General features: G+C 59.4%; 1 protein-coding gene across 2 annotated transcripts; it reads right to left on the minus strand.

Annotated features, from left to right (window-relative positions):
- Positions 1–516: 516 nt before the first annotated feature.
- On the minus strand, positions 517–24,538 carry DESI1 (desumoylating isopeptidase 1). Of its 2 annotated transcripts, none has more exons than XM_068251822.1 (6): positions 24,367–24,538; positions 17,207–17,228; positions 13,643–13,712; positions 12,621–12,730; positions 10,696–10,818; positions 517–1,667 (listed from the first exon to the last, which is right to left on the minus strand). In XM_068251822.1, the coding sequence occupies exons 1-6, from the start codon at positions 24,455–24,457 to the stop codon at positions 1,574–1,576; spliced, it is 510 nt and encodes a 169-aa protein (XP_068107923.1). In that variant the 5' UTR covers positions 24,458–24,538; the 3' UTR covers positions 517–1,573. The 2 variants fall into 2 exon arrangements, with proteins under 2 accessions (XP_068107923.1, XP_068107924.1); XM_068251823.1 differs by lacking the exon at positions 24,367–24,538 and adding an exon at positions 17,893–17,925 and having other exon boundaries at positions 519–1,667.
- Between the last annotated feature and the right edge of the window lie 253 nt (positions 24,539–24,791).

Here is a 24,791-nt window from a genome sequence, read left to right on the forward strand (position 1 = left end):
GTAGAAGCAGAACTAGCTGGCGGCGGGGGACTGGAGCAGAAGTGAGTGACTACGAGGGCACAGGATGGCTGCAGGGGGCTGGTAGAAGCAGAACTAGCTGGCGGCGGGGGACTGGAGCAGAAGTGAGTGACTACGAGAGCACAGGATGGCTGCATGGGGCTGGTAGAAGCAGAACTAGCTGGCGGTGGGTGACTGGAGCAGCAGTGACTACGAGGGCACAGGATGGCTGCAGGGGGCTGGTAGAAGCAGAACTAGCTGGTGGCGGGGGACTGGAGCAGAAGTGAGTGACTACGAGGGCACAGGATGGCTGCATGGGGCTGGGAGAAGCAGAACTAGCTGGTGGCAGGGGACTGGAGCAGCAGTGAGTGACTACGAGGGCACAGGATGGCTGCAGGGGGCTGGTAGAAGCAGAACTAGCTGGTGGCAGGGGACTGGAGCAGCAGTGAGTGACTACGAGGGCACAGGATGGCTGCAGGGGGCTGGTAGAAGCAGAACTAGCTGGTGGCAGGGGACTGGAGCAGCAGTGAGTGACTACGAGGGCACAGGATGGCTGCAGGGGGCTGGTAGAAGCAGAACTAGCTGGCGGCGGGGGACTGGAGCAGCAGTGAGTGACTACGAGGGCACAGGATGGCTGTATGGGGCTGGTAGAAGCAGAACTAGCTGGAAGCGAGGGGCTGGAGCAGCAGTGAGTGACTAGGAGGGCACAGGATGGCTGCAGGGGGCTGGTAGAAACCCCAGGTTAGTGAAACTTTTTTTTTTTGTCCGACGATCCTGACGATTCCTTTAAGACTGGGCATTTAACTGTCAGAGAGGAGGGTGCCGACTGTAAAACTAGAAAACACGGCTTCATCCATACAACAGGCCCCACTTGCCATCATGAATAAATCTGATACCATCATAGGTAAAAGGAAGATTCTGGAGGTAATTTAAGAGAAACATGAAAAACACAACTTGTCTTAGAAATACTGTGCTGGAATTATACTGCCATGTACAATCAGAGGATGCATCTGGCGTGTAATACTCCAGTTATACACAATGTACCATGGTCTCGCTATGCATTGTGGGAAGTGTTATTCACAATGTACCATGGTCTCGCTATGCATTGTGGGAAGTGTTATACACAATGTACCATGGTCTCGCTATGCATTGTGGGAAGTGTTATACACAATGTACCATGGTCTCGCTATGCATTGTGGGACATACGCTCACCATCTGACCAGAGGTCTGCCCTTCTTTGAGAACGCCTAGAATGGCACTGCAAGTAAATGAGAGACAGTAATGGGGTGAGATCGTGCGGACGTCTGAGCTCCTGCAGAACATACAAGGTACCCGAGGGCGAGACTAGCAGAAGTTCTGCCATTGTTTACATGGAGCGGGGTCAACACTGCTTCACTAAACTGACACGTTTTACCAATAGGATTACTTTTCAATTCAAAACAGAAAACATCTTGAATAGCAGAATAAGAAAGTTCTGACATCCCCGGAATATGGCAAACATGGAATGATACATAAAACACTCACAGGATGAAGATATTAAAAATGTAAGTAAAAGAGCGGTCGGGGTCAGCGGGGGTTAGCTAGGGCCGCTCTGCCGGTGGAAGGTGTTACTCCCGGGAGGCTGAATCTGGATGGAGTCCAGGAACGGGCGGAGCGCCTGTCCGAACGGCCTGCAGAGAAATGCAAACACAGGCTTCACTAAGCAGGACCACAGATAGGCAGAAAACAGATCATTTTACTGCACAGTTTGTAATTACTGACTCACTAAAGCAGCAACAGCATGAAAAAGTAAAATGACCAACTTGTCAGGTAAATGACCGACTTGTGTGGTAGGTACCCCAATAAACATCAATTCCCAAAGATTACAGCAAGTGGTAAAACAAGGAAAAATGTTGTAACTGTAACTAAAAACCAGCAGTAAATGTTAGAGGAAAAGGAACCACCCCCTCTACTTCCTCCCTCCATTGGTGCCGATGCACTGGCAGGCGGGACATCTAAACAAACAGTAACTAACAGCATAGTCCCTGCCCCCTTATAAGCCAGCTGTGCTGCTCCTATGCTACCTCTGCTGTGTGCTCCCGACTGCTCCTCCCCGAACTGATGAGTCAGCACAAGTGCTGCTTGGAGGGGGGGGTGGAGTCTGCTGCACTAGAGGGAGGTCCCACCGAGGCACTGATAACACTGCGGACACCTGGGAGTGCACTTGCCACAGATTCCCGCCAGCAGCCGCCGCACTCCTCACGGATTCCCACCAGCAGCCGCCGCACTCCTCACGGATTCCCACCAGCAGCCGCCGCACTCGCCACGGATTCCCACCAGCAGCCGCCGCACTCGCCACAGATTCCCACCAGCAGCCGCCGCACTCGCCACAGATTCCCACCAGCAGCCGCCGCACTCGCCACAGATTCCCACCAGCAGCCCCCGCACTCGCCACAGATTCCCACCAGCAGCCCCCGCACTCGCCACGGATTCCCACCAGCAGCCCCCGCACTCGCCACGGATTCCCACCAGCAGCCCCCGCACTCGCCACGGATTCCCACCAGCAGCCCCCGCACTCGCCACGGATTCCCACCAGCAGCCCCCGCACTCCTCACGGATTCCCACCAGCAGCCCCCGCACTCCTCACGGATTCCCACCAGCAGCCCCCGCACTCCTCACGGATTCCCACCAGCAGCCCCCGCACTCCTCACGGATTCCCACCAGCAGCCGCCGCACTCCTCACGGATTCCCACCAGCAGCCGCCGCACTCCTCACGGATTCCCACCAGCAGCCGCCGCACTCCTCACGGATTCCCACCAGCAGCCGCCGCACTCCTCACGGATTCCCACCAGCAGCCGCCGCACTCCTCACGGATTCCCACCAGCAGCCCCCGCACTCCTCACGGATTCCCACCAGCAGCCCCCGCACTCCTCACGGATTCCCACCAGCAGCCCCCGCACTCCTCACGGATTCCCACCAGCAGCCCCCGCACTCCTCACGGATTCCCACCAGCAGCCCCCGCACTCCTCACGGATTCCCACCAGCAGCCCCCGCACTCCTCACGGATTCCCACCAGCAGCCGCCGCACTCCTCACGGATTCCCACCAGCAGCCGCCGCACTCCTCACGGATTCCCACCAGCAGCCGCCGCACTCCTCACGGATTCCCACCAGCAGCCGCCGCACTCCTCACGGATTCCCACCAGCAGCCGCCGCACTCCTCACGGATTCCCACCAGCAGCCGCCGCACTCGCCACGGATTCCCACCAGCAGCCGCCGCACTCGCCACAGATTCCCACCAGCAGCCGCCGCACTCGCCACAGATTCCCACCAGCAGCCGCCGCACTCGCCACAGATTCCCACCAGCAGCCGCCGCACTCGCCACAGATTCCCACCAGCAGCCGCCGCACTCGCCACAGATTCCCACCAGCAGCCGCCGCACTCGCCACAGATTCCCACCAGCAGCCGCCGCACTCGCCACAGATTCCCACCAGCAGCCCCCGCACTCGCCACAGATTCCCACCAGCAGCCCCCGCACTCGCCACAGATTCCCACCAGCAGCCCCCGCACTCGCCACAGATTCCCACCAGCAGCCGCCGCACTCGCCACAGATTCCCACCAGCAGCCCCCGCACTCGCCACAGATTCCCACCAGCAGCCCCCGCACTCGCCACAGATTCCCACCAGCAGCCCCCGCACTCGCCACAGATTCCCACCAGCAGCCCCCGCACTCGCCACAGATTCCCACCAGCAGCCCCCGCACTCGCCACAGATTCCCACCAGCAGCCCCCGCACTCGCCACAGATTCCCACCAGCAGCCGCCGCACTCGCCACAGATTCCCACCAGCAGCCGCCGCACTCGCCACAGATTCCCACCAGCAGCCGCCGCCGCACTCGCCACAGATTCCCACCAGCAGCCGCCGCACTCGCCACAGATTCCCACCAGCAGCCCCCGCACTCGCCACAGATTCCCACCAGCAGCCCCCGCACTCACGGATTCCCACCAGCAGCCGACGCACTCACGGATTCCCACCAGCAGCCGCCGCACTCGCCACAGATTCCCACCAGCAGCCGCCGCACTCGCCACAGATTCCCACCAGCAGCCCCCGCACTCGCCACAGATTCCCACCAGCAGCCCCCGCACTCGCCACAGATTCCCACCAGCAGCCCCCGCACTCGCCACAGATTCCCACCAGCAGCCGCCGCACTCGCCACAGATTCCCACCAGCAGCCCCCGCACTCGCCACAGATTCCCACCAGCAGCCCCCGCACTCGCCACAGATTCCCACCAGCAGCCACCGCACTCGCCACAGATTCCCACCAGCAGCCACCGCACTCGCCACAGATTCCCACCAGCAGCCCCCGCACTCGCCACAGATTCCCACCAGCAGCCCCCGCACTCGCCACAGATTCCCACCAGCAGCCCCCGCACTCGCCACAGATTCCCACCAGCAGCCCCCGCACTCGCCACAGATTCCCACCAGCAGCCGCCGCACTCGCCACAGATTCCCACCAGCAGCCCCCGCACTCGCCACAGATTCCCACCAGCAGCCCCCGCACTCGCCACAGATTCCCACCAGCAGCCCCCGCACTCGCCACAGATTCCCACCAGCAGCCCCCGCACTCCTCACAGATTCCCACCAGCAGCCCCCGCACTCCTCACAGATTCCCACCAGCAGCCCCCGCACTCGCCACAGATTCCCACCAGCAGCCCCCGCACTCGCCACAGATTCCCACCAGCAGCCCCCGCACTCGCCACAGATTCCCACCAGCAGCCCCCGCACTCGCCACAGATTCCCACCAGCAGCCGCCGCACTCGCCACAGATTCCCACCAGCAGCCCCCGCACTCGCCACAGATTCCCACCAGCAGCCCCCGCACTCGCCACAGATTCCCACCAGCAGCCCCCGCACTCGCCACAGATTCCCACCAGCAGCCCCCGCACTCGCCACAGATTCCCACCAGCAGCCCCCGCACTCGCAACAGATTCCCACCAGCAGCCCCCGCACTCCTCACAGATTCCCACCAGCAGCCGCCGCACTCGCCACAGATTCCCACCAGCAGCCGCCGCACTCGCCACAGATTCCCACCAGCAGCCCCCGCACTCCTCACGGATTCCCACCAGCAGCCCCCGCACTCACGGATTCCCACCAGCAGCCTCCGCACTCACAGATTCCCACCAGCAGCCGCCGCACTCGCCATAGATTCCCACCAGCAGCCCCCGCACTCCTCACAGATTCCCACCAGCAGCCGCCGCACTCGCCACATGAGGGTATCAGGAGAGGCAGAAAATTTTGAACTTTTTCATAATTAAGGAAAAAAATACAAAATAAATAAATAGAACTTGTGAGATACATTGGTCAGTTGCATCAAAAGTTACAATCAGACAACTCGATTGTAATTCTCAAAGTAAAATGTAATAAATGGTATGGTGGGGCCACCTTTACAGCGATATCTCATAAGCAGAACCTCCAGGTATAAAATATACTGTAGAAGGAATTATAAGTGTGTGTAAAACTATCAGGAAATCTGCAGTTATTCCTTCCCTCTGTCGCCCCCTTATGGTGAACGGGAAAATCACAGGGATTGCGTCACCTCATTACTACCAACAATTTATAATGGGACATTCAGTATAACATTCTGTAACGGAATACCATTACATCAATATATTTGTACAATTGCTTTTAGGAAACTTTTTGTAAACAGTGGTAACAATGTATAAAAGACACGCAAATGTCTCCAATCATAAACCTGCACAAAGCAGGAAGACTTGCCTCCCCTCACAGACCAGCATAGTGACGCCTTCACACTGCAGGGAGGTGGCAATGTATCCATAGAGAGGCTTGCTCTGGGTACACAGCAGCTGCTAGTGTAATCACTCCCATGTCAGTAACAGCTGAGAGTACACAGCTTTCACAATGCCCCCCCCCCCCCCCCCCATACCTCTGTCTGATATCTTACTCTGTGCAAAGATATAATCCTGTTCTGTTAGCTTTTCAGCTGAATGAAGCAGATTTTACATCAGACCGTCACAGCTGCAGCTTAGGAATTCTAATGTTAAAGGGACTCAGAGATGAAACTAAGAAAAGATTGTATACATACCTGGGCTTCCTCCAGCCCCATCCGCTCGGATCGCTCCCACGCCGCCGTCCTCCAATGTCTGCTGCTCCGGTACCGGCTCCCGTCACCGGAGCCAGCCTGGGCTTCCTCCAGCCCCATCCGCTCGGATCGCTCCCACGCCGCCGTCCTCCAATGTCTGCAGCTCCGGTACCGGCTCCCGTCACCGGAGCCAGCCTGGGCTTCCTCCAGCCCCATCCGCTCGGATCGCTCCCACGCCGCCGTCCTCCAATGTCTGCTGCTCCGGTACCGGCTCCCGTCACCGGAGCCAGCCTGGGCTTCCTCCAGCCCCATCCGCTCGGATCGCTCCCACGCCGCCGTCCTCCAATGTCTGCAGCTCCGGTACCGGGTCCCGTCACCGGAGCCAGCCTGGGCTTCCTCCAGCCCCATCCGCTCGGATCGCTCCCACGCCGCCGTCCTCCAATGTCTGCAGCTCCGGTACCGGCTCCTGTCACCGTGTCACCGGAGCCAGTCTGGGCTTCCTCCAGCTCCATCCGCTCGGATCGCTCCCACGCCGCCGTCCTCCAATGTCTGCTGCTCCGGTACCGGCTCCTGTCACCGTGTCATCGGAGCCAGTCTGGGCTTCCTCCAGCTCCATCCGCTCGGATCGCTCCCACGCCGCCGTCCTCCAATGTCTGCAGCTCCGGTACCGGCTCCTGTCACCGTGTCACCGGAGCCAGTCTGGGCTTCCTCCAGCCCCATCCGCTCGGATCGCTCCCACACCGCCGTCCTCCAATGTCTGCAGCTCCGGTACCGGCTCCCGTCACCGGAGCCAGTCTGGGCTTCCTCCAGCTCCATCCGCTCGGATCGCTCCCACACCGCCGTCCTCCAATGTCTGCAGCTCCGGTACCGGCTCCCGTCACCGGAGCCAGTCTGGGCTTCCTCCAGCTCCATCCGCTCGGATCGCTCCCACGCCGCCGTCCTCCAATGTCTGCAGCTCCGGTACCGGCTCCTGTCACCGTGTCACCGGAGCCAGTCTGGGCTTCCTCCAGCTCCATCCGCTCGGATCGCTCCCACGCCGCCGTCCTCCAATGTCTGCAGCTCCGGTACCGGCTCCTGTCACCGTGTCACCGGAGCCAGTCTGGGCTTCCTCCAGCTCCATCCGCTCGGATCGCTCCCACGCCGCCGTCCTCCAATGTCTGCAGCTCCGGTACCGGCTCCCGTCACCGGAGCCAGCCTGGGCTTCCTCCAGCCCCATCCGCTCGGATCGCTCCCACACCGCCGTCCTCCAATGTCTGCAGCTCCGGTACCGGCTCCCGTCACCGGAGCCAGCCTGGGCTTCCTCCAGCCCCATCCGCTCGGATCGCTCCCACACCGCCGTCCTCCAATGTCTGCAGCTCCGGTAACGGCTCCCGTCACCGGAGCCAGTCTGGGCTTCCTCCAGCTCCATCCGCTCGGATCGCTCCCACGCCGCCGTCCTCCAATGTCTGCAGCTCCGGTACCGGCTCCCGTCACCGGAGCCAGCCTGGGCTTCCTCCAGCCCCATCCGCTCGGATCGCTCCCACACCGCCGTCCTCCAATGTCTGCAGCTCCGGTACCGGCTCCTGTCACCATGTCACCGGAGCCAGTCTGGGCTTCCTCCAGCTCCATCCGCTCGGATCGCTCCCACGCCGCCGTCCTCCAATGTCTGCAGCTCCGGTACCGGCTCCTGTCACCGTGTCACCGGAGCCAGTCTGGGCTTCCTCCAGCTCCATCCGCTCGGATCGCTCCCACGCCGCCGTCCTCCAATGTCTGCAGCTCCGGTACCGGCTCCTGTCACCGTGTCACCGGAGCCAGTCTGGGCTTCCTCCAGCTCCATCCGCTCGGATCGCTCCCACGCCGCCGTCCTCCAATGTCTGCAGCTCCGGTACCGGCTCCTGTCACCGTGTCACCGGAGCCAGTCTGGGCTTCCTCCAGCTCCATCCGCTCGGATCGCTCCCACGCCGCCGTCCTCCAATGTCTGCAGCTCCGGTACCGGCTCCCGTCACCGTGTCACCGGAGCCAGTCTGGGCTTCCTCCAGCTCCATCCGCTCGGATCGCTCCCATGCCGCCGTCCTCCAATGTCTGCAGCTCCGGTACCGGCTCCTGTCACCGGAGCCAGTCTAGCTTAAAGGGAATGTCCAAGCAAAATTTAAAAAAATGAGTTTCACTTACCTGGGGCTTCTACCAGCCATCCTGTGCCCTCGCTGTCACTCACTGCTGCTCCAGTTCCCCGCTGGCAGCTTGCCGACCTCGGAGGTCGGGGGCCGCATTGCGTACATTTTTACGCACTCCCGCTAGTGCAGGAAAATTAACATATACATTTTTACGCATTACATAAGCCCCAGGTAAGTGAAACTCATTTCTTTATTTTGCTTGGACATTCCCTTTAAGAGAAGTGCGCTCTTTGCGTATCTCTCCAGCAGCTACTGCAGATATATGTAGAGGGGGCTCTTCTCCTGCGTAGGCTGGCCGCGACTGACAGCAGTGACGGGAGCCGGTAACGGAGCTGCAGACATTGGAGGACGGCGGCGTGGGAGTGATCCGAGCGGATGGGGCTGGAGGAAGCCCAGGTATGTATAAAATCTTTTCTTAGTTTAATCTCTGAGTCCCTTTAAGCCGAAAATATAAATATGAAGGACATAAACCCTGATAAGCATTTCAGCTGAAGGGCAGCTTGCTATAGAATGAGAACATCTGTAAGAACAACCCTCTGGGGGATACTTACCTCAGGAGGGGGGGGAGGGGGAGCCTCAGGGTCCTAACCAGGCTCCCCTTGTCTTCCTAAGCCTTGGCGATCAGCTCTGGAAGCCCCTGTATGTCGGTGAGGTAACTATCCTACTGGGATCCAGCTCAGGCGTAATAGAGCGGACCCGATACGGAGCGGCCATTTCTGCCTGAGCCCGATAGGAAAGCAGATACTGCGCCTGCGCTGGGGAAGGTAATTATTCCAGGCGCTGCTGCATCTGCCCCACAGCCGTCATCCTTGTCAGCTGTGGTTTCGGGGGAGCCAGTGCTGGATTCCTGAAGCTCAGGGAGAAGCCTCATTAGGATCCAGAGGGATCCCCCCGCCTGAGGTAAGTATCCCCCAGAGTCTATTTAAAGGGAAACTTAAGTGAACCTAAAAAAAATAAATGTTACTCCCTGGGGCTTCTAGCAGCCCCCTGCAGCCGCCCTGTGCGTCACACAACCATCCTCCGGTCCCCTTCAGTGACAGCGCCAGTCGCCGGCACCTGTGCAGCCCCCTGCAGCCGCCCTGTGCGTCACAAAACCATCCTCCGGTCCCCTTCAGTGACAGCGCCAGTCGCCGGCACCTGTGCAGCCCCCTGCAGCAGCCCTGTGCGCCACAAAACCATCCTCCGGTCCCCTTCAGTGACAGCGCCAGTCGCCGGCACCTGTGCAGCCCCCTGCAGCCGCCCTGTGCGCCACAAAACCATCCTCCGGTCCCCTTCAGTGACAGCGCCAGTCGCCGGCACCTGTGCAGCCCCCCTGTGCGTCACAAAACCATCCTACGGTCCCCTTCAGTGACAGTGCCAGTCGCCGGCACCTGTGCAGCCCCCTGCAGCAGCCCTGTGCGCCACAAAACCATCCTCCGGTCCCCTTCAGTGACAGCGCCAGTCGCCGGCATCCTGTGCAGCCCCCCTGTGCGTCACAAAACCATCCTACGGTCCCCTTCAGTGACAGCGCCAGTCGCTGGCACCTGTGCATCACAAAACCAGCCTCCGGTCCCCTTCAGTGACAGCGCCAGTCACCGGCACCTGTGCAGCCCCCTGCAGCCGCCCTGTGCGTCACAAAACCATCCTCCGGTCCCCTTCAGTGACAGAGCCAGTCACCGGCACCTGTGCAGCCCCCTGCAGCCGCCCTGTGCGTCACAAAACCATCCTCCGGTCCCCTTCAGTGACAGCGCCAGTCGCTGGCACCTGTGCAGCCCCCCTGTGCGTCACAAAACCATCCTCCGGTCCCCTTCAGTGACAGCGCCAGTCGCTGGCACCTGTGCAGCCCCCCTGTGCGTCACAAAACCATCCTCCGGTCCCCTTCAGTGACAATGCCAGTCGCCGGCACCTGTGCATCACAAAACCAGCCTCCGGTCCCCTTTCAGTGACAGCGCCAGTCACCGGCACCTGTGCAGCCCCCTGCAGCCGCCCTGTGCGTCACAAAACCATCCTCCGGTCCCCTTCAGTGACAGAGCCAGTCACCGGCACCTGTGCAGCCCCCCTGTGCGTCACAAAACCATCCTCCGGTCCCCTTCAGTGACAGCGCCAGTCGCCGGCACCTGTGCATCACAAAACCAGCCTCCGGTCCCCTTTCAGTGACAGCGCCAGTCACCGGCACCTGTGCAGCCCCCTGCAGCCGCCCTGTGCGTCACAAAACCATCCTCCGGTCCCCTTCAGTGACAGAGCCAGTCACCGGCACCTGTGCAGCCCCCCTGTGCGTCACAAAACCATCCTCCGGTCCCCTTCAGTGACAGCGCCAGTCGCCGGCACCTGTGCAGCCCCCCTGTGCGTCACAAAACCTTCCTACAGTCCCTTTCAGTGACAGAGCCAGTCGCCGGCACCTGTGCAGCCCTGGCCGCGTGCTTCTTTCATCACGCTCCCGCAACTGGGAGCACCCTGCGCATGCGCAGTGCGAGATTTCCTAAGACACTTACGTGGAGAGCACTTCGGACGGCAGTTCGGTGATATACGAGGGAATTTTCCGCCCCGTAAGGAATTGGGCAACTTCATTGGAGAAAGTATTACAGTTGTGATCAAATAAGTTGTATGAATTTCCACTGTAATGAGAGAAACAAATATTAGATCCAGAATCCCTGGAAACAGCCGATATTCTGTATCTTTACATAGAACGTAATACTTTCTGCCTGGAGATTGTTCCCACACAAACCTCACCAGTAACTATACAGAGCTTCATATCATTTACACACCACATACCAGAGAGGCCTCTTCATTTATCAGCAGACCATTGCAGGATCCACATGTCCAGAAAGCAAGACCCCCAAACATCAGCCATCTCCATCCTCTCCACCACCTGCACCATCTCCATCCTCTCCACCACCTGCCTCATCTCACACATCTGCACCATCTCCATCCTCTCCACCACCTGCCTCATCTCACACATCTGCACCATCTCCACCACCTGCCTCATCTCACACATCTGCACTATCTCCATCCTCTCCACCACCTGCCTCATCTCACACATCTGCACCGTCTCCATCCTCTCCATCACCTGCCTCATCTCACACATCTGCACCATCTCCATCCTCTCCACCACCCGCATCATCTCACACATCTGCACCGTCTCCATCCTCTCCATCACCTGCCTAATCTCACACATCTGCACCATCTCCATCCTCTCCACCACCTGCCTCATCTCACACATCTGCACCATCTCCACCACCTGCCTCATCTCACACATCTGCACCATCTCCATCCTCTCCACCACCCGCATCATCTCACACATCTGCACCGTCTCCATCCTCTCCACCACCTGCCTCATCTCACACATCTGCACCATCTCCATCCTCTCCACCACCTGCCTCATCTCACACATCTGCACCATCTCCACCACCTGCCTCATCTCACACATCTGCACCGTCTCCATCCTCTCCACCACCTGCCTCATCTCACACATCTACACCATCTCCATAATTTTCACCATCTAGAGTCGTCTGCATCATCTCTACCTGCATCATAACCTTCAGCCTCCAACCGTCTCCCAACATCTGCAACGTCTCCTCCATCTCCACCACCATCTGTCATGTGAAACCTCTCCGTCACCTCCATTATTTGCTCTCCTCTGCATACAGTTGTATGACCCGAGTAGGGGCATAATACTCAAACTTAAAGAGACTCTGTACTCTAAAATTCTTACAATAAAAAGCATACCATTCTATTCCTTATGTTCTCCTGGGCCCCTCTGTGCTGTTTCTGCCACTCCCTGCTGCAATCCTGACTTGTAATTGCCAGTTTTAGGCAGTGTTTACAAACAAAAGACATGGCTGCTAACCAGCATGTGATAGGCTGAGAGGAGCTCAGTCTCTGAGTCATGCAGAGCTTGGAGAGGGTGTGTAAAGCTTCTGCCAATGACAAGCAGTGCAGCACATTCCAGCCTCATCCGACAGAGGAAAGAAGATTTATTACAGAGAAAGTGCAACTAGGAAAGGCTGCAGTAAGACAGAGCACATTAGAACAGGTATAGGAACTTCTAGGATAGAAGAAGTAAGACAGAAAATTTTGTTACAGAGTCTCTTTAAGAGGAACTCTGGAGCACGCCTCCGTTTGTGTACCTTCATGTAAATGGCGCATCCATGAATGGTAAAACCATCACAATTATTACTCCTGATTATTCCCCAATGGGAGGAGACCAGCATGCAGACACTGACATTTCAGGAATACAGAGCAGCAACTCTCTGCTATTATATCTACAGGAACACTGAAAATCACTCCTATTTTTAGTTTATTTAGGTATTCTGTTTTTTTACTACCCAGCGTCTCCACCCTTCTACAGTGAATTGTATACAGATAATAAGACATCTTCCGGAGCAAATAACTGAGGAATATGTTAGTTCAGGCCCACCTGAAGCCGGACTCTCCTAGGGAGGACAGATACTCCAGGAATATCTCCTCAGTCACCTCAGTGCTGCCGAGATCCACCACGGTGTCAGGATCACCCAGCAGTGTGCCGCCCTGGTCGGGAGAAAGAGCATGACAGGTTTCACTTACATTCTCATGTGTGACCTGCAAAAACAAAACATTCACAACTCTACTCTTCCCCACACTCTATACAAGCCCCAGCTGTACACTGCTCCTCCCCAGCAGTACTCGGCACCTACACTGCTCCTCCCCAGCTGTACACTGCTCCTCCCCAGCTGTACACTGCTCCTCCCCAGCTGTACACTGCTCCTCCCCAGCTGTACACTGCTCCTCCCCAGCTGTACACTGCTCCTCCCCAGCAGTACACTGCTCCTCCCCAGCAGTACACTGCTCCTCCCCAGCAGTACACTGCTCCTCCCCAGCAGTACACTGCTCCTCCCCAGCAGTACACTGCTCCTCCCCAGCAGTACACTGCTCCTCCCCAGCAGTACACTGCTCCTCCCCAGCAGTACACTGCTCCTCCCCAGCTGTACACTGCTCCTCCCCAGCTGTACACTGCTCCTCCCCAGCTGTACACTGCTCCTCCCCAGCTGTACACTGCTCCTCCCCAGCTGTACACTGCTCCTCCCCAGCTGTACACTGCTCCTCCCCAGCAGTACACTGCTCCTCCCCAGCAGTACACTGCTCCTCCCCAGCAGTACACTGCTCCTCCCCAGCTGTACACTGCTCCTCCCCAGCAGTACACTGCTCCTCCCCAGCTGTACACTGCTCCTCCCCAGCTGTACACTGCTCCTCCCCAGCTGTACACTGCTCCTCCCCAGCTGTACACTGCTCCTCCCCAGCAGTACTCGGCACCCTTCCCCAGCGCCAGTATGCCACCACAGGCAGAACAAGCGCAACATATATTAGTACTAGATCCATATACTGCCCCGTTCCTGGTCCTGACAGTACAGAGGTTTCACAAGCCCCACCCCCTAGTAGTACACTGCCCACATAAATAATTACCGGGGGACAGCTGGTGATGCCACCTCCACCGTAGAAGAATTCCTCATCAAATGCTATAATAGATGTGTGCCTGAAATGCAGAAAAACAGGGGTTACGCGCCAGAAGCAGGAAACACTTTTCAGTATTACTTTTATGGAAAGTGGTGGCACTTCTGCTGCACACAAATGTATAAAATCTGATACAACAAAGAAAAATCTGCTACTTGCATGCATGCACTACCACGCACTCGCAATACAGCGCACACTCGCAATACGGCAAATGCACAAGCACACACTCGCAATACAGCGCACACTCGCAATACGGCAAATGCAATACAGCGCACACTCGCAATATGGCAAATGCACAAGCGCACACTCGCAATACAGCGCACACTCGCAATACGGCAAATGCACAAGCGCACACTCGCAATATGGCAAATGCACAAGCGCACACTCGCAATACAGCGCACATTCGCAATACGGCAAATGCACAAGCGCACACTCGCAATATGGCAAATGCACAAGCGCACACTCGCAATACAGCACACACTCGCAATACGGCAAATGCACAAGCGCACACTCGCAATACAGCGCACACTCGCAATACGGCAAATGCACAAGCACACACTCGCAATACAGCACACACTCGCAATACGGCAAATGCACAAGCACACACTCGCAATACAGCGCACACTCGCAATACGGCAAATGCACAAGCACACACTCGCAATACAGCACACACTCGCAATACGGCAAATGCACAAGCACACACTCGCAATACAGCGCACACTCGCAATACGGCAAATGCACAAGCGCACACTCGCAGTACAGCACACACTCGCAATACGGCAAATGCACAAGCACACACTCGCAATACAGCGCACACTCGCAATACAGCGCACGCACGATCGCACACAATACAGCATGAGCGCACACTCCCAATACGGCACGCGCACGAGTGCACACTCCCAATATGGCGCACACAATACGGCACGCACACAAGCGCACACTCCCAATACGGCACACACACGAGCGCACACAATACGGCACACAATATGGCACACGAGCGCACACTCCCAATACGGCGCACACACACAATACGGCACGCGCACGAGCGCACACAATGCGGCACACATGAGCGCACGAAATACGGCACACAATATGGCACACATGAGCGCACACTCCCAATACGGCACACACACACACACACACACACACACGAGCGCACACAATACGGCACACATGAGCGCACACTCCCAATACGGCACACAATATGGCACACATGAGCGCACACTCCCAATACGGCACACACACACACACACACACACACACGAGCGCACACAATACGGCACACATGAGCGCACACTCCCAATACGGCACACACACGAGCGCACACAATACGGCACGCGCGCGCACACACACACACACAATACGGCACGCGCACACACACATAAAATACGGCACGCGCACACACAATACGGCACACGCATGAGCACACACAATACGGCACACATGAGCGCGCACACTCCCAATACGGCACACACACGAGCGCACACAATACGGCACACACGCGCACGCACGCAAGCACACACACACACACACACACACATAAAATACGGCACGCGCACACACAATACGGCACACGCATGAGCACACACAATACGGCACACATGAGCGCGCACACTCCCAATACGGCACACACACACGAGCGCACACAATACGGCACACACTCGCAATACGTCACACGCAGCATGGAGCCACCCCTCTTCGGACGCACTTTGGGGAGACGAGTACTTCCGAGGGCTCCTGGGGGTCTCCCAAGGCTTATTCAGTCAGCTGAACAGCTGCAGCGGGGTGAAAGTGCTGGAAGAAGGACCCACACAGAAGACAGGGAAGGCTCTCTAGGATCCAGAGCCTTCCCTCTGCATAGGGGAGCAACTGATTTTGCATTGTTAGAGGTGAGCAAGACTGACCCCACCCACTTACTCTCTGTACTGCTGAGAGAGATTAACACTTTGGGGTCAATTCACAAAACTTCTCATAAATGACTTACTTTTCTCCTGATTAATAAAAATAACCTTTTAGCACATTTACGAGCAATTTAATCACTCAAAGTAAGTTGTTCTTGATTAACTTTATTTCAGTACAGTATAACTTTTCTTACCTTAATTATATACTTTTTTTTGCTCTTTGGGAGCTTAAACATGTAACACAGATAAAGCTTTGTGACTCCTGCCCTGTGTGACTAGCACTGCAGCTTAGCAGTCTCATCTCCTCCAAGACCTCCATCCGACTCCCTCTGGACCTCACCTCAGCATTTGATACTATGGACTATTTCCTCCTCCTCCATTCCCTGCAGTCCAGGGGTATCCAGGACCTAGCCTTAGTCTCTCCCTACCTCTCCAACTGCTCCTTCACAACACCCATCAACCGCTCCTCCTCCACTCCCATACCCCCCGCGGTTGGTGTTCCCCAAGTCTCTGTCCTGGGCCCCTTACTGTTCTCATTCTATACCAGCTCGATTGGGAAATTCATCTCCACTGTGGGATTCATCTACCACCTGTATACCGACAACACTCAGCTTTACCTTCTCTCCACCTCCACTATGAACAAGGTCTCCACCTGCCTCAAAACCATCAGTTTCTGGACAAAACAGAGATTCTGATATTCCCGCCCCAGAGAGCTGGTCCCCTCCCAGATATGCATTTCACTATCGAAAAAAACACTACCATCCACCCTACCCCAAAAGTCGCTGCCTTGGGGTCACCATGGACTCTGCTCTCTCCCTTGTGCCCCACATCCAAAACAATTCAATTCGGCTACTTTCACCTCTACATCTCCAGGATCCGCTCCTACCTGTCCCCTGACATCACCAAACTCCTCATCCATGCTCTTGTCATCTCCTGCCTAGACTATTGCAATTCCCTTTTGCCAGGCCTCCCATCTAAACTGCATTGACCCCCCTTCAATTGGTAATGAATGCGGGAGCCAGACTGATCAACTCCTCATTGCGGCACCTCCACAACCCCCTCTGTAAAGCCCTCCACTGGCTCCCCATCCGATTCTGGATCAACTTCCAAGTTCTGTGCTTGACCTACAAATCGGCGCACAGGACCTGCCCGACCTACATCTCTGATCTTGTCCACAGGCACATATCAGCCCACCCCCTCTGATCCACCAAGTACCTGCTCCTGGTTGCACTGTGCATATCTCATTCCCATTGCGAGTGCAGGACTTCACTAGGGCTGCCCCCAATCTCTGCAACTCTCTCCCACCAGCCATCGGACTCGTCTCCAAATGTAATTCCTTAAATATAAGGAAACACTCCTATTAAGGTTTTAGTTCTGTAAGGTCCAAAGGGGTCATTACTTCAGTTTGTTTTGCAGATGAATGAAGCAGATTTTAAATCGTACTGTCGTGTCTGCTGTTCAGAATTCAGATCTCAAACTCAGAATAAAAATATGAGACTCAGGTCTATGTTACTGATGTTCTATTTACCATTAGTACTACACATACAATTATCTCATCGGTGTATCATCATTTCGGAACGCTCGAGATAAATGTTGTCCGTTTATAAATACTCACCAGATTCCTTCCAGCTGCTTGCCTGCAAAGACAAAAAGACTAAAGTGACATAGGTGACAGCTTCTGCTGTGCAATGACGATCAGTGTCACCTCAGCCAATCACCCGCCACACCCCATTCACAGTCGCAGTCACACTTCAGCCAATAAGCCGGGGGCAGTATAGGGGTGTCAGTGGGCATAGTTACCCAGCATGAGCGGACTTAGGTGGCAGGCCATGCCCTGGGGAGGGGGTGTCAGGCAGTATAGTGGTGTATGGGGGGGGGGGGTGTAGGGGGGGCAGTGCAGTGTCAGGCAGTGGTGGGGGGGGCTGTAGGGGGGGGTATGGGAAGTGCAGTAACCATAGTTACCCAGCATGACAGGGCTCAGGCGGCGGGCCATGCCCCGGGGAGGGGGTGTCAGGCAGTACAGTGGTGTATATGGTGTATGGGGGGGCTGTAGGGGGAGGCAGTGTCAGACAGTGGTGGGGGGCTGTAGGGGGGGGGGCAGCAGGGAGGTGCAGTAACCATAGTCACCCAGCATGACAGGGCTCAGGAGGCGGGCCATGCCCCAGGGAGGGGGTGTCAGGCAGTAGTGGTGTATGGGGGGGGGGGGTCAGTAGGAGGGTATAGGAGGGCAGTGAGGTGTAGGGCAGTGCAGTGTCAGGCAGCGGTGGGGGGGCAGCAGGGGGGTGCAGTAACCATAGTTACCCAGCATGACGGGGCTCAGGCGGCGGGCCATGCCCCGGGGAGGTGGTGTCAGGCAGTACAGTGGTGTATATGGTGTATGGGGGGGCTGTAGGGGGGTATGGGAGGGTCAGGCAATGGTGGGAGGGCGGCAGGGGGTGCAGTAACCATAGTTACCCAGCATGACAGGGCTCAGGCGGCGGGCCATGGCCCGGGGAGGGGGTGTCAGGCAGTATAGTGGTGTATATGGTGGGGCTGTAGGGGGGTATAGTAGGGCAGTGAGGTGTATATGGAGTATGGGGGGGCCAGGCAGTGGTGGGGGGGCAGCAGGGGGGTGCAGTAACCATAGTTACCCAGCATGACAGGGCTCAGGCGGCGGGCCATGCCCCGGGGAGGGGGTGTCAGGCAGTACAGTGGTGTATGGGGGGGCTGTAGGAGGGTATAGTAGGGCAGTGAGGTGTATATGGAGTATGGGGGGGCAGTATATGGTGTATAGGGGGGCAGTAGGGGGGTGTCAGGCAGTTCAGTAGTGTATATGGTGTATGGGGGGGCTGTAGGGGGGGCAGTGCAGTGTCAGGCAGTGGTGGGGGGGGGCAGCAGGGGGGTGCAGTAACCATAGTTACCCAGCATGACAGGGCTCAGGTGGCGGGCCATGCCCGGGGGAGGGGGTGTCAGGCAGTATAGTGGTGTATATGGTGCATGGGGGGGCTGTAGGGGGGTATAGGAGGGCAGTGAGGTGTATATGGAGTATGGGGGGGCTGTAGGGGGGTATGGGAGGGTCAGGCAGTGGTGGGGGGGCAGCAGGGGGGTGCAGTAACCATACTCACCCAGCATGACAGGGCTCAGGCGGCGGGCCATGCCCCGGGGAGGGGGTGTCAGGCAGTACAGTGGTGTATGGGGGGGCTGTAGGAGGGTATAGTAGGGCAGTGAGGTGTACATGGAGTATGGGGGGGGCAGTATATGGTGTATAGGGGGGCAGTAGGGGGGTGTCAGGCAGTTCAGTAGTGTATATGGTGTATGGGGGGGCTGTAGGGGGGGCAGTGCAGTGTCAGGCAGTGGTGGGGGGGCAGCAGGGGGGTGCAGTAACCATAGTTACCCAGCATGACAGGGCTCAGGAGGCGGGCCATGCCCCAGGGAGGGGGTGTCAGGTAGTAGTGGTGTATGGGGGGGGGGGGGTCAGTAGGGGGGTATAGGAGGGCAGTGAGGTGTAGGGCAGTGCAGTGGTGTATGGGGGGGCTGTAGGGGGGGGCAGTGCAGTGTCAGGCAGTGGTGGGGGGGCAGCAGGGGGTGCAGTCACCATAGTTACCCAGCATGACAGGGCTCAGGAGGCGGGCCATGCCCCAGGGAGGGGGTGTCAGGCAGTAGTGGTGTATGGGGGGGGGGGGTCAGTAGGGGGGTATAGGAGGGCAGTGAGGTGTAGGGCAGTGCAGTGGTGTATGAGTGGGCTGTAGGGGGGGGGCAGTGCAGTGTCAGGCAGTGGTGGGGGGGCAGCAGGGGGTGCAGTCACCATAGTTACCCAGCATGACGGGGCTCAGGCGGCGGGCCATGCCCCGGGGGAGGGGGTGTCAGGCAGTATAGTGGTGTATATGGTGTATGGGGGGGCTTTAGGGGGGGCAGTGCAGTGTCAGGCAGTGGTGGGGGGGCAGCAGGGGGGTGCAGTAACCATAGTTACCCAGCATGACAGGGCTCAGGAGGCGGGCCATGCCCCAGGGAGGGGGTGTCAGGTAGTAGTGGTGTATGGGGGGGGTCAGTAGGGGGGTATAGGAGGGCAGTGAGGTGTAGGGCAGTGCAGTGGTGTATGGGGGGGCTGTAGGGGGGGGGCAGTGCAGTGTCAGGCAGTGGTGGGGGGGCAGCAGGGGGTGCAGTCACCATAGTTACCCAGCATGACAGGGCTCAGGAGGCGGGCCATGCCCCAGGGAGGGGGTGTCAGGCAGTAGTGGTGTATGGGGGGGGGGGGGTCAGTAGGGGGGTATAGGAGGGCAGTGAGGTGTAGGGCAGTGCAGTGGTGTATGGGTGGGCTGTAGGGGGGGGGCAGTGCAGTGTCAGGCAGTGGTGGGGGGGCAGCAGGGGGTGCAGTCACCATAGTTACCCAGCATGACGGGGCTCAGGCGGCGGGCCATGCCCCGGGGGAGGGGGTGTCAGGCAGTATAGTGGTGTATATGGTGTATGGGGGGGCTTTAGGGGGGGCAGTGCAGTGTCAGGCAGTGGTGGGGGGGCAGCAGGGGGGTGCAGTAACCATAGTTACCCAGCATGACAGGGCTCAGGAGGCGGGCCATGCCCCAGGGAGGGGGTGTCAGGTAGTAGTGGTGTATGGGGGGGGGTCAGTAGGGGGGTATAGGAGGGCAGTGAGGTGTAGGGCAGTGCAGTGGTGTATGGGGGGGCTGTAGGGGGGGGCAGTGCAGTGTCAGGCAGTGGTGGGGGGGCAGCAGGGGGTGCAGTCACCATAGTTACCCAGCATGACAGGGCTCAGGAGGCGGGCCATGCCCCAGGGAGGGGGTGTCAGGTAGTAGTGGTGTATGGGGGGGGGGGTCAGTAGGGGGGTATAGGAGGGCAGTGCAGTGGTGTATGGGTGGGCTGTAGGGGGGGGGCAGTGCAGTGTCAGGCAGTGGTGGGGGGGCAGCAGGGGGTGCAGTCACCATAGTTACCCAGCATGACGGGGCTCAGGCGGCGGGCCATGCCCCGGGGGAGGGGGTGTCAGGCAGTATAGTGGTGTATATGGTGTATGGGGGGGCTTTAGGGGGGGCAGTGCAGTGTCAGGCAGTGGTGGGGGGGCAGCAGGGGGGTGCAGTAACCATAGTTACCCAGCATGACAGGGCTCAGGAGGCAGGCCATGCCCCAGGGAGGGGGTGTCAGGCAGTAGTGGTGTATGGGGGGGGGGGGGGGTCAGTAGGGGGGTATAGGAGGGCAGTGAGGTGTAGGGCAGTGCAGTGGTGTATGGGTGGGCTGTAGGGGGGGGGCAGTGCAGTGTCAGGCAGTGGTGGGGGGGCAGCAGGGGGTGCAGTCACCATAGTTACCCAGCATGACAGGGCTCAGGAGGCGGGCCATGCCCCAGGGAGGGGGTGTCAGGTAGTAGTGGTGTATGGGGGGGGTCAGTAGGGGGGTATAGGAGGGCAGTGAGGTGTAGGGCAGTGCAGTGGTGTATGGGTGGGCTGTAGGGGGGGGGGCAGTGCAGTGTCAGGCAGTGGTGGGGGGGCAGCAGGGGGTGCAGTCACCATAGTTACCCAGCATGACAGGGCTCAGGAGGCGGGCCATGCCCCAGGGAGGGGGTGTCAGGTAGTAGTGGTGTATGGGGGGGGGGGGTCAGTAGGGGGGTATAGGAGGGCAGTGAGGTGTAGGGCAGTGCAGTGGTGTATGGGTGGGCTGTAGGGGGGGGGCAGTGCAGTGTCAGGCAGTGGTGGGGGGGCAGCAGGGGGTGCAGTCACCATAGTTACCCAGCATGACAGGGCTCAGGAGGCGGGCCATGCCCCAGGGAGGGGGTGTCAGGTAGTAGTGGTGTATGGGGGGGGGGGGGGTCAGTAGGGGGGTATAGGAGGGCAGTGAGGTGTAGGGCAGTGCAGTGGTGTATGGGTGGGCTGTAGGGGGGGGGCAGTGCAGTGTCAGGCAGTGGTGGGGGGGCAGCAGGGGGTGCAGTCACCATAGTTACCCAGCATGACAGGGCTCAGGAGGCGGGCCATGCCCCAGGGAGGGGGTGTCAGGTAGTAGTGGTGTATGGGGGGGGGGGTCAGTAGGGGGGTATAGGAGGGCAGTGAGGTGTAGGGCAGTGCAGTGGTGTATGGGTGGGCTGTAGGGGGGGGGCAGTGCAGTGTCAGGCAGTGGTGGGGGGGCAGCAGGGGGTGCAGTCACCATAGTTACCCAGCATGACAGGGCTCAGGAGGCGGGCCATGCCCCAGGGAGGGGGTGTCAGGTAGTAGTGGTGTATGGGGGGGGGGGGGTCAGTAGGGGGGTATAGGAGGGCAGTGAGGTGTAGGGCAGTGCAGTGGTGTATGGGTGGGCTGTAGGGGGGGGGCAGTGCAGTGTCAGGCAGTGGTGGGGGGGCAGCAGGGGGTGCAGTCACCATAGTTACCCAGCATGACAGGGCTCAGGAGGCGGGCCATGCCCCAGGGAGGGGGTGTCAGGTAGTAGTGGTGTATGGGGGGGGGGGGTCAGTAGGGGGGTATAGGAGGGCAGTGAGGTGTAGGGCAGTGCAGTGGTGTATGGGTGGGCTGTAGGGGGGGGGCAGTGCAGTGTCAGGCAGTGGTGGGGGGGCAGCAGGGGGTGCAGTCACCATAGTTACCCAGCATGACAGGGCTCAGGAGGCGGGCCATGCCCCAGGGAGGGGGTGTCAGGTAGTAGTGGTGTATGGGGGGGGGGGGTCAGTAGGGGGGTATAGGAGGGCAGTGAGGTGTAGGGCAGTGCAGTGGTGTATGGGTGGGCTGTAGGGGGGGGGGGCAGTGCAGTGTCAGGCAGTGGTGGGGGGGCAGCAGGGGGTGCAGTCACCATAGTTACCCAGCATGACAGGGCTCAGGAGGCGGGCCATGCCCCAGGGAGGGGGTGTCAGGTAGTAGTGGTGTATGGGGGGGGGGGGGGTCAGTAGGGGGGTATAGGAGGGCAGTGAGGTGTAGGGCAGTGCAGTGGTGTATGGGTGGGCTGTAGGGGGGGGGGCAGTGCAGTGTCAGGCAGTGGTGGGGGGGCAGCAGGGGGTGCAGTCACCATAGTTACCCAGCATGACAGGGCTCAGGAGGCGGGCCATGCCCCAGGGAGGGGGTGTCAGGTAGTAGTGGTGTATGGGGGGGGGGGGGGGTCAGTAGGGGGGTATAGGAGGGCAGTGAGGTGTAGGGCAGTGCAGTGGTGTATGGGTGGGCTGTAGGGGGGGGGGGGCAGTGCAGTGTCAGGCAGTGGTGGGGGGGCAGCAGGGGGTGCAGTCACCATAGTTACCCAGCATGACAGGGCTCAGGAGGCGGGCCATGCCCCAGGGAGGGGGTGTCAGGTAGTAGTGGTGTATGGGGGGGGGGGGGTCAGTAGGGGGGTATAGGAGGGCAGTGAGGTGTAGGGCAGTGCAGTGGTGTATGGGTGGGCTGTAGGGGGGGGGCAGTGCAGTGTCAGGCAGTGGTGGGGGGGCAGCAGGGGGTGCAGTCACCATAGTTACCCAGCATGACAGGGCTCAGGAGGCGGGCCATGCCCCAGGGAGGGGGTGTCAGGTAGTAGTGGTGTATGGGGGGGGGGGGGTCAGTAGGGGGGTATAGGAGGGCAGTGAGGTGTAGGGCAGTGCAGTGGTGTATGGGTGGGCTGTAGGGGGGGGGGCAGTGCAGTGTCAGGCAGTGGTGGGGGGGCAGCAGGGGGTGCAGTCACCATAGTTACCCAGCATGACAGGGCTCAGGAGGCGGGCCATGCCCCAGGGAGGGGGTGTCAGGTAGTAGTGGTGTATGGGGGGGGGGGGGGGGGGGGGGTCAGTAGGGGGGTATAGGAGGGCAGTGAGGTGTAGGGCAGTGCAGTGGTGTATGGGTGGGCTGTAGGGGGGGGGGCAGTGCAGTGTCAGGCAGTGGTGGGGGGGCAGCAGGGGGTGCAGTCACCATAGTTACCCAGCATGACAGGGCTCAGGAGGCGGGCCATGCCCCAGGGAGGGGGTGTCAGGTAGTAGTGGTGTATGGGGGGGGGGGTCAGTAGGGGGGTATAGGAGGGCAGTGAGGTGTAGGGCAGTGCAGTGGTGTATGGGTGGGCTGTAGGGGGGGGGGCAGTGCAGTGTCAGGCAGTGGTGGGGGGGCAGCAGGGGGTGCAGTCACCATAGTTACCCAGCATGACAGGGCTCAGGAGGCGGGCCATGCCCCAGGGAGGGGGTGTCAGGTAGTAGTGGTGTATGGGGGGGGGGGGGGGGGTCAGTAGGGGGGTATAGGAGGGCAGTGAGGTGTAGGGCAGTGCAGTGGTGTATGGGTGGGCTGTAGGGGGGGGGGCAGTGCAGTGTCAGGCAGTGGTGGGGGGGCAGCAGGGGGTGCAGTCACCATAGTTACCCAGCATGACAGGGCTCAGGAGGCGGGCCATGCCCCAGGGAGGGGGTGTCAGGTAGTAGTGGTGTATGGGGGGGGGGGGGGGGTCAGTAGGGGGGTATAGGAGGGCAGTGAGGTGTAGGGCAGTGCAGTGGTGTATGGGTGGGCTGTAGGGGGGGGGGGGCAGTGCAGTGTCAGGCAGTGGTGGGGGGGCAGCAGTCACCATAGTTACCCAGCATGACGGGGCTCAGGCGGCGGGCCATGCCCGGGGGAGGGGGTGTCAGGCAGTATAGTGGTGTATATGGTGTATGGGGGGGCTGTAGGGGGGTATGGGAGGGTCAGGCAGTGGTGGGGGGGCGGCAGGGGGTGCAGTCACCATAGTTACCCAGCATGACGGGGCTCAGGCGGCGGGCCATGCCCCAGGGAGGGGGTGTCAGGCAGTATAGTGGTGTATATGGTGTATGGGGGGGCTGTAGGGGGGTATGGGAGGGTCAGGCAGTGGTGGGGGGGCGGCAGGGGGTGCAGTCACCATAGTTACCCAGCATGACGGGGCTCAGGCGGCGGGCCATGCCCCGGGACAGGTCGTACACATACAGGCGGACGGGGTGACAGCGCTCTGCAGACTCCATGCCGGTTATCAGCCAATCACTGCCTCCCTCAGCCCAGACCGCAGCGCCTAACCAGCCACAGGACACGCCCTCCGCCCCGCCCCCTGTCACTGACTCACCCAATCACGGCCTCCGCTCTCAGGACCAAAACACGGCAACAGCCCGGCACGAGCCTCGCCCCCATGGGAAGGACACGCCCCTCTCCTGTGTCACGGTGACGCTGCAGGCTTCTGAGAGAAGAGACGCGCCGACGCAGCGTGAGACGTCGGGCGCGGGCTGATGACGTCAGAGCGAGGCGGGAGCGTCAAGTGTGTTTCTGCTGAGCCGAGGTGACGGCGCGTTTCCTGCAGGGTGA

The sequence above is a fragment of the Hyperolius riggenbachi genome, chromosome 9 (genome assembly GCF_040937935.1).
Source record: "Hyperolius riggenbachi isolate aHypRig1 chromosome 9, aHypRig1.pri, whole genome shotgun sequence".
NCBI classification, from domain to species: Eukaryota; Metazoa; Chordata; class Amphibia; order Anura; family Hyperoliidae; genus Hyperolius; species Hyperolius riggenbachi.